The sequence below is a fragment of the Myotis davidii genome, unplaced genomic scaffold (genome assembly GCF_000327345.1).
Source record: "Myotis davidii unplaced genomic scaffold, ASM32734v1 scaffold346, whole genome shotgun sequence".
In the NCBI taxonomy this organism is placed as follows: Eukaryota; Metazoa; Chordata; class Mammalia; order Chiroptera; family Vespertilionidae; genus Myotis; species Myotis davidii.
Genome location: NW_006297386.1, coordinates 676,320 through 686,518, shown reverse-complemented (window position 1 = coordinate 686,518; position 10,199 = coordinate 676,320). Strand labels below are relative to the sequence as shown.

Genomic DNA, 10,199 nt, shown 5'->3' with positions numbered 1-10,199 from the left:
AGCATTCACTTTCTCTTTGTTAAAATATATTTTATTGATTTGTTTACAGAGAGGAAGGGAGAGATGGAGAGTTAGAAACATTGATGAGAGAGAAACGTCAATCAGCTGCCTCCTGCACACCCCCTACTGGGGATGTGCCCCCAACCAAGGTACATGCCCTTGACCAGAATCAAACCTGGGACCCTTCAGTCCACAGGCCAATGCTCTATCCACTGAGCCAAACCGGTTAGGCCTTCTCCTTCTCCTTCTTCTTCTCCTTCTCCTTCTTCTCCTTCTCTTTCTCCTTCTTCTTTTCCTCTGTTCTTCTTCTCCTCTGTTTTTTGATATATGTCTATCATATCTTTGCAGAAATAATCCAGTGTCATCTCATATAAACGTACCACTTTCGTATTGCAACTCAGACTGCAATTGTGATGAAACTGAATGGGAACCAGTCTGTGGGGACAATGGGATAACTTACATATCACCTTGTCTAGCAGGATGTAAATCTTCAAGTGGCAATAAAAAATCTATGGTGAGTATTAGGTGTGTGTTTTTTCTCTTCTCCCCTAATCAGAATCACAGATTTGATTTACAAGTTATTTGTCAGATTTCTCTCTTTTTTAACTTTACTTTGATTGTTAACACTATTACAGATGTTCCAATTTCCCTCCCTTTGCCAACCTCCACCCAGCCCCCACCCGCCCTTCATCTGGCCACCACCACACTGTTGTCTGTGTCTATAGATTTTGCATATATTTTCTTTGGCTAATCACTTCATCTTCTTTCATCCAGTTCCCCCTCCCCACTGACAACTGTCAATCTATTCCGTGTGTCCATACCTCTGTTTCTATTTTGTTCATCAGTTTATTTTGTTCATTAGATTCCACATATAAGTGAGATTATATGGTATTTGTCTTTCTCTGACTGGCTTATTTCACTTAGCATAATAATATCCAGGTCCACTTATGCTATTGCAAAAGGTAAGAATTCTTTTCCTTTTTTTTTTTTTTTACAGCTATGCAGTATTCCATGGTGTAAATATACCATAGTTCTTTGTCTATTCATTTACTGATGGGCATTTGGGATATTTTCAGATCTTGGCTATCCTATATAATAAAGAGGTAATATGCAAATTGACCCTCATGCCCTCACACAAAATGGCCACCCCTATGTGAGCACAAGATGGCCACCACAAGATGGCTGGCAGGCAAGGGCATTTGTGGGCAATTAGGCCAGCAGGGGAGGGTAGTTAGGGGTAACCAGGCCTTCAGGGGGGACAGTTAGGGGCAACCAGGCCACCAAGGGAAAGCAGTTAGGGGTGACCGGGCCTGAAAGGGAGGGCAGTTGGGGGCGACCAGGCTGGCAGGGGAGGGCAGTTGGAGGTGACCAGGCCTATAGGGGAAGGCAGTTGGCGAGGGGTACCAGGCCTGCAGGGGAAGGCAGTTGGTGGGGACCAGGCCTGCAGGGAGGGCAGTTGGGGATGACCCAGCTGGCATGAAATTGCAGACCGGCAGTCAGACATCCCCCAAGGGGTCCCAGATTGCAGAGTGTGTAGGCTGAGCTCAGGGACAACCCCCTCCCACGCCCCCCCCCCGCCAGTGCATGAAATTTGTGCACCGGGCCTCTAATTGTAGATAAAACTGCTATGACCAGAGGAGTGCATACTTTTTATAATTGGTGTTTCAGGAATCTTAGGACATATTCCCAGAAAAAAGATCACTGGGTCAAAAGGCAATTGCACTTTTAATTTTTTGATAAACCTCCATACTGTTTCCCATGATAGCTGCACCAGTCTGCATTCCCACCAACAGTGCACTAGGGTTCCCTTTCTCCATATCCTCACCAGCACTTTGCATTTGTTGATTTACTGATATCTTATTATGGTTTTAATTTGCATCTCTCTGGTGATGGTATCTTTTTTTCCTCTATATCTATGTTCCTCTCTATTTCTTCTTAAAATAGCCTCTTTAACATTTATTCCAATACTTGTTTGGTGGTAATAAACTCCTTTAGCTTTTTTTGTCTGGGAAGCTTTTTTTCCTCTTTAATTTTAATTGATACCTTTCTGGATCAAGCAGTCTTAGCTGCAGATCTTTGCAATACTTCACTTTGAATACTTCATGCCAGTCTCTCTGAGTGTTCCTGTTGAGAAATCAGCTGACAGACTTACGATAACTCACTTTTAAGTAAATAACTATCTCTCTCTTGCTACCTTTGAGATTCTCTCTTTATCTTTAATCTTTGCCATTTTAATTATGATGTCTTGGTGAGGGTTTCTTTGAGTTCATCTTGATTGGAATTCTCTGTGCTTCCTGAATCTGTGTGACTTTTCCCTTCACCAGGTTAGGGAAGTTTTCTGCCATTATTTCTTCAAACAGGTTCTCTACCTCTTGCACTCTCCTCTTCTTCTTCTTCTTCTGGTACCCCTATTATGTGGATGTTGTTACACTTGATGTAGTCCCAGAGGTTTTTTAGACTTTCTTCATTTCTTTTAATTCCCTTTTCTTTTTGTTGCTCTGCTTGGGTGCTTACTGTTATCTTGTCCTCTGATTCATGGATTCAATCTTCTGCTTCATCTAACCTGCTGTTGATTCCTTCTAATGTTTTCTTAATTTCAGATATAGTATTCTTCATATCTGACTGGTTCATTTTTATGATTTCTGTGTTCTTTTTAATGCTTAATCTCTTTGCTTAAGTTCTCACTGAGATTATTCATTCTTTGAGCATCCTTATAACGACTATTTTAAACTCTACATCTGGTATTTTAGTTGCTTCCATTTCATCCATTTCATTTAATTCCTTTTCTCCACATCCTCACCAGCACTTTTCATTTGTTGATTTACTGATGATAGCCATTCTGACAGGCATGGACTGATATCTTATTATGGTTTTAATTTGCATCTCTCTGGTATTTCTCTTATACTTTTGTTGAGAGAATTTTTCTTTGTCTCCCCATTTTTTCTCTGTGTATTAGGTAGATTTGCTATGATTCCTAAACTTGTTATAATGGCTTTATGATGGAGGTGTCTTGTTGGGCTCAGTGGCACAACCTTCCAAATCACCCAAGCTCTGTGCTCCAGAAATGTTTTTTGTGGGTTATGTGCACATCCTGTTGTAGTTGAGTCTTGAATGTTGAAAGCTGTTTGCCCTTTTATGTGTGGAGTTGACCCTTCAGGCTGGGTAACTATAATGGTAAACTTCATTCACATTGTATGAGATGCTATGTAGGGGCTACCCCTTCCCCCCACTCCATTAGATGGAGTTGTTCCCAGCAGGAAGCCAACTCTGGGTGTGTCACCTGGGTAGCTTGTTGGGTCAGTCCCTGGTGTGGTGTGAAGCCCACCACTGGTTGTGTTGGTTCTGAGTCTACTTCAGTGAATTTCAGGTACAGGTCACTGTCAGCATTGTATGTAACCAACCTTGGGCTGCCTATCTGTAGCTACCATGCTGCTCACATTTGTGTCTGTGTCTGCTGGACCTGAGTGTGCATGGGAGGGGCAAATCTGTGTAAAAGTGTCGGCTTCCTTCAGGTTAGGACTGGGAGTGGGGACAGATCTGTAAAAAGACTGAGGCTCCCTGAGGTCTGCCTCCACCTGTTGGCTATGCTGCCTTCCCTGAGGTCGCTTCATCTTCCTCCAGAGCTCTCCAAAGAAAGACTGTAGTGTGAGCCCAGGCTAGCCTTGATCCACAGCCTCTTCTCCTGGTTGTAAGCTCAGTAGGGTGGGGCAACTGGGATCAGGAGGATAGAGCTAGTGAGTCCCCTACTTGAGGATCATGCAGGTAGGCACTCAATGAGAGGAAAGTGGCCCCTACTTCAAAGCCAAACCCCTCAGTCTCTGCCAGAGTCTCCAACTCTAGTTCCCTCTAGGAGGGGTCCCTGCAGGTTCAGGTTTGGTACAGTCAGTCAGCCATCCCCTCTGCAGGAGAGACTCAGCCACCCTGGGGATAGATCAAATGTCTCTCTTGGGGATAACGCCAGCCCAGCCCACAAGGGGTGAGGAGAGGGAGGGGAGGCTAAGCACTTGGTCCCAGACCCAGACAATAGCCTCACACTTTGAATATTTCTGCTGTGAGCCACTCTTTCTTCTCGCCCCCCCCACCCTAGCCCCCCGCCGCCCTGCAGAACTACACCCAGTGGAGGTACCCACTAGCTTGTAGGAGGGAAGTGAGCACTTCCTCTTCCTAGGATAGTGCTAGCTGAACTCACAAGAGTGATTAGATTTGCCTCCCCACAATGTAGCCACACCGCCCAGCACTCACCCTTCTGGCTCCTGAACAGAAGCAAAATTAAATCTCAAAAATCATTTGTTCCTAAGTTTTCTCCTTCTATGTTCTATTAGGGTATTCTGTTGGATTTAATAAGATCTGGTAATAAAAGTATCTATTCCAGCGGTTCTCAACCTGTGGGTCGCGACCCCTTTGGCAGTCGAACGACCCTTTCACAGGGCTCACCTAAGACCATCCTGCATATCAGATATTTACATTACGATTCATAACAGTAGCAACATTACAGTTATGAAGTAGCAATGAAAATAATTTTATGGTTGGGTCACAACATGAGGAATTGTATTTAAAGGGCCAGAAGGTTGAGAATCACTGATATAATCTCATTATGCTCTTGAATGTAGTGTTTACTGCCAAGGTAGAATTCCATCATCCCTGACTGGCCGCTTTTCCCCTGGACTCTGCCTTATTCCAATGAAGGACTCTGCCTACTTCCAGGTCTTGGCCCCTTCCAAACTACTATATTTTCTGAATTCCTTGGGAAATCCCTCCTCAAGAAATGTCCTTGATACTTAGTAGAAATTGTTAAAGAGAGTAATTAGGTGTGTTATACATAGCAAACGTGAGTAGAAGAGAGATAGTAAAAGAATTTATATTAATGAGAAAATTACATACAGAGTTTCAGACATTAATTTCTTCTATTCTTTCCTAAATTTTAAATGAGAAATGAATTAAATGTTAATGGTGATTTACTTTTTTTTCTAGAAGGGTATCCAGGAAACTATTTTGCCTATCAACTATTAAACAACTGTATTTTTAGACTATTTTATTTAAAGCCTGTAATTATTTTAGTTTGAATAAATGAGACTTCCTTACCTATACTGGGCTGTATTTATAGACCAATCATATTGTGCAGATATATTCTGTAATATTTCAAAAACTGTTTTTTAGGTGTTTCATAACTGTAGTTGTGTAGAAGCAACTGGTTTCCAGAACAAAAGCAACTCAGTGATTTTGGGTGCATGCCCAAGAGATGGTCAGTGTGTAAAAAAATTTTATATGTATATAGCAGTGCAAATCCTGAATTCGTTTACCTCTTCATTGGGAACTGTCTCAACTATCATGCTGGTTTTTAAGTGAGTATAATTTTTTTAAATGTTTTTATGTATATTAGATATAATACACCTAATAATGTACATATTTTTCCATAATATATTTGGAACCCAAATTCATACTTTGTTACACTTTAATGTTCTAAGAATGCATTTTCTTAGGATTATTGTGATACTTCAATGTCATCATTCATCATACTTTAGCTCTGATTCTTACATTATAAAAATATAGATTCTATACTTGCTCCTCTTGCTAAGAATATTAAAACACAGACAGATTGATAATTGCTTCAATCCTTAAAAAATTTCTGTTGTGATTCTAAATGAACTTTTAATTTTGAAACACCTTATATCCTAATGAGCCTGTCAGAATGAATTACCTATTAATTTTATTTGAAGAAAACATTTAGGAACAATGCTGTATAATATAAGGTCTATAATATTCCAAAGCTTTTAATCCACTCCTAGAATGGTTTTTGACCTAGTCTCTCAAATACCTTCACAGGCAAAAGAAAAATATATGAACAGAATTCATTCCTTTCTTCACTCATTAAACAAATATTTAGAACTGTGCTTGATAAAAAAAAAAATATATATACCATGGTGAATAAAACAAAGTACCTATTCCCATACAGCTTAGAGTCTGACAAGGAAGACTGACATAAGATAAATAAGCTTAAAAATAAACACATAATTACAAATTATCATTATTACTCATAAAGAAAAAGAGTTCTATTGAGAGAATTAAAAGGGAAACCTAATTTAGGATTGAGGTGAGGAGCTATAAGGAAGAAGACTCAAAGAGCACTTTTTCAAAAAATGACATTTAATCTAAAGGTCTAGACTCGCAGAGGTTCTCAACCTGTGGGTCGCAACCCCTTTGGGGGTCGAACTACCCTTTCACAGGGGTCGCCTAAGACCATCGGAAAACACATATATAATTACATATTGTTTTGTGATTAATCACTATGCTTTAATTATGTTCAATTTGTAACAATGAAATTGGCGGTCACCACAACATGAGGGCCACGGCATTAGGGTCACGGCATTAGGAGGGTTGAGAACCACTGAGAATAAGTTAAAGTTAGCCAAATGAAGAACTTCACAGGTCTAGGTGCCAATGCTCAAGGCAGGAAAGAACTGGTGTGTTTGAGGAATTCAAAGAAGCCTGTTGGTTGAAACATAGTTAATAAGAGAGAAATGCACAAGATAAAACTGCAGGGTTAGGAAGGTATCAGTAAGACAAGCCTTATCGGTGAAAGTAATTTTTCAATCGCCTAAAATTGAAAACATAAATACTTGAATGTAGGTCTTAAGAACATATATGTATAATTATGGTGACCTGGGTAAGCATCTAATTATACTTATAAGACCTAGATAGTTGACTCCAAGTAACTGTCAGCCAATCGCATGACATGGAAGGGGGAAAACAAACAAACAAATATATTGACTTTTGTAAAAATGAATATAGACCTATACATTGAGTCTACAGTTGTTTGAATTCTACTCTGACCCTGAGTATTGTGAAATTTTTATACTAATTTATTTCACAGATACTATTCCACCTTAATATAAATGTTGTTTACTCAAAAGGAGAAGTCTTCCATATTTCCCAAATTGCAGATTTTAACTTACAGAAAATCATCTCAGGACTTCATATTAGCTTGCATCTCAACCAGTCTTAGCTTCTTAGTTTAAAATCTCTCATGAAGAAAACTGGGCTTTGAGAGATGTTTGTTCCATCATTGATGGCATTTATATTTTATCATATTGAGAAAGTGGTTAAGATTAACATTACCATATGTCAAAAACAGGCATTGATCTCTCGCCAGCTTTTGATTTTTATCAAAAGAAAACTTTTGGGAAGCAGACTCTAAAATAAAAATATACATTAAAATTAGACACTAAAGTGCAGATATTTTTTACCCCCACCCCCGTGGTTGTATTATGTAATTCCTGAATCTTATCAGTCAACTTTTCTGTTAACAGCAATGACAGAAATAAGATGGTAGAAAGATTTGTGCTGTAACCTAGACCCAAAGTGTGTGCTCACGGCCTGTCAACTAAATAAACCACACAGATTCAATTTCTTCCTAGACATAATAAAGTCTGTTCTGACCACTATCTTATAGGATTTCATAAGGAGCCAATGTGAAAATGTTTGTTACATTGTCCTGAAATCATAATGCATTAAATAAATAAGGTAAAAATAATTATTATTATCATTCAGATATTTTCCTTTTCAAACAACTGAAAACATAATTTTAAATAAAGTCAGCTATTTAGGGTTTTTATTCAACCATGAAGAACAATGACACAGAAATGTTTTAATATTGAGCTCAGTTTGGCATTTTAAAGATGCTTTAATGAAGTTTTTGCTTTTATTTTATTTCAGAAATGTTCAGCCTGAACTGAAATCTCTTGCAGTGGGTTTCCATACACTCACTATACGAGCACTAGGTATGATAAATAGGTTATAAATTCAAGATATAAATTTTCACATCAAAGCTCAAAGACAGAATATAATTAATTTCAAATTTTAAGAAAGAAAAAAAAGTATAAATAAATTTGATTTCCATTTTTGTGATAAATGACAAATAATACATGACAGGGGAAAACTGGGTGAATTAAAAGAGAATTTGTTCATTCTGGTTCAAGTCCATCTTTAACTAGAATAAGGAATCATATTTGTTTTACACTTTTCCAGCACAAAAATAGATGGTCTGTAAAGTTTATTTTGTTTTGTTTTACTTTCAGACTTAAGAATATTTCTTCCCATAGGCAGAGTAGTGGGCCTTCCTTTTACACTGAGGGGGTTAAAACAGCTCAGGAGGGGCCTGGGAATGCAGTCAGACTCAGACTACAAAACTACAGAAGTGGACTTAACGCTACCTCGCTTCCCACTGCCTAGTTCTCTAGGCTGGGGCAGCTAACTTTTATCAGAAGTTTAAAATGCAAGAGCAAATGAGAACTAAAAGAAATGAGCATGTTAGAATAAGGGAGTGTTTTGAATGAAAGCTAGGGGAATTTCAGGGTTTGTTGTTTCCTATCTCCAGATCCAATGGAGAGGCCTTCCTCCATAATCTAGAGCACAGAAGCTAGCAGATGAACATAGAATTTGGGGAGCCAGATATGCTAAAATGAGACTGAGGATAGAGGAAGTTCCTCTATAACATAAAATAGAATAAAAAAGGAATTTTGTCATCCTAGTTTGTGGGCATCCTATTTTGATATGTCCAAAATATGACACAATGGAACCTATTGCTTCTATGGAAAAAATACCTACTGACTACCAATTCAAAAACAATTGGGGAGGAAGCCTTAGTGTTGGCATTTACCTTTTAATTTTTTAAAAATGGAGTTGAAAATCTCCTGCTTTGGCAGCAGTTAAGTTGAGAGCTTTTTCATTTCCCTGCAAAGCCATGTCTATTTCCACTCTTCCAGCTCTCTTTGCCAAAAAAGGCGGGGAGAGTGGCCTAGCCAGTTTGGCTCAGTGGATAGAGCGTTGGCCTGTGGACTGAAGGGTCCCAGGTTCAATTCTGGTCAAGGGCACATGCCCGGGTTGTGGAGGGAGGCTGGAGGAAGGCAGTGGATCAATCATTCTCTCTCATCATTAATGCTTCTCTCTCTCTCCCTCTCCCGTCCTCTCTGAAATCAATAAAAAAAATTAATTTTTTTAAAAATGTGGAATATGAACCAATATAACATTCATATTTTACAAACAACGTTCTTCTTTTCATCAATCAGGCTTAAATCAATTGGCACTATAAGAAGAACCGAGTATACAGGCATATAGTGTTCCTATGTGTGGTGGTAAGGGTGAGAGTTGATAAAAGATGTCTGGGCTATTATATATGGTTTCAGTTTTTTAATTTTTTTTAATTTTTGTTAAATTTATTGTGGTGACATTGGTTAAAAAGATTATATGTTTCAAGGATACATTTTCATGATATATGATCTCTATATTGCATTGTGTGTCCACCACCCAAAGTCAAATCATTCTGTCACCATATATTTGACCCTTTTACCCTTTGAGATTCTCAATAATCTTGATTCTTGAGTAGAGTTAGGCTAAAACAATGCAAGAGTCCTGCAAAGTTTTTAACTTTTTACTTAATCCCAAATGTATCAATGTGGATTACACCATTACATTTGAAAGGTGTTCCTTGGATTGACATTTCATCTCATGTTGCAGGAGGAATTCTAGCTCCTATATATTTTGGGGCTCTGATTGATAGATCATGTATGAAGTGGTCCATCAGTAGCTCTGGGAAGCAAGGTTCTTGTAGGATATATAATTCCTCACTTTATGGGTAAGTTGTCATTAATGGGTTTTATTAATTTGTTTTTCTTTGATTAACTTAAAGAATTTAAGGAATGATATATTATTGACAGTATAATAATAGTATTAATTATAGCCATCATTTAATGAACTATATCCAGTGTTGTAGCAACAATCTGGTATCTCATTTTAATACTCATAGAAACTGTAGAATATGATTATTTATCTCCTTTTCTTTAAGTATGAAGAAACTAAAATTTAAAGAGAATGAATAATGCTCAAATATCACACAGCTAGTGACAAAAAGATCTTGGATTTCTACCTAACTCTCTTTTGTTTCCAAACATTCCCCTCATACAACAGCTATATTCAATGGTCTCTGACTTCTCCTTGAAGATACAAAATAATCATCTGGGGCTCTAATCGTAGGCCAGTGGGAAACAAAGAGGAAAGAATCATTTCTATACTATTCTATTCATAAGGAAACAACTAGGTAGCTAGAAAAATTATGGAAATGATATGTTAACTGTAAATAAAAATTAATTGCAGATTAATCAAACATTAAAATTTGAAAATACAAGTATTAGAAGAAATTATGA

General features: G+C 38.0%; 1 protein-coding gene across 3 annotated transcripts in view; it reads left to right on the top strand.

Annotated features, from left to right (window-relative positions):
* LOC102773004 (solute carrier organic anion transporter family member 1B3) overlaps nt 1-10,199 on the top strand; it is a 50,418-nt gene that overhangs the window by 36,208 nt on the left and 4,011 nt on the right. For all 3 annotated transcript variants that reach the window (XM_006773153.2, XM_015570092.1, XM_006773154.2), the window contains 4 exons: nt 349-514; nt 5,158-5,342; nt 7,714-7,778; nt 9,514-9,631. In XM_006773153.2, the coding sequence (XP_006773216.1) occupies nt 349-514; nt 5,158-5,342; nt 7,714-7,778; nt 9,514-9,631 (534 nt within the window). The remainder of the gene's footprint in view (nt 1-348; nt 515-5,157; nt 5,343-7,713; nt 7,779-9,513; nt 9,632-10,199) is intronic.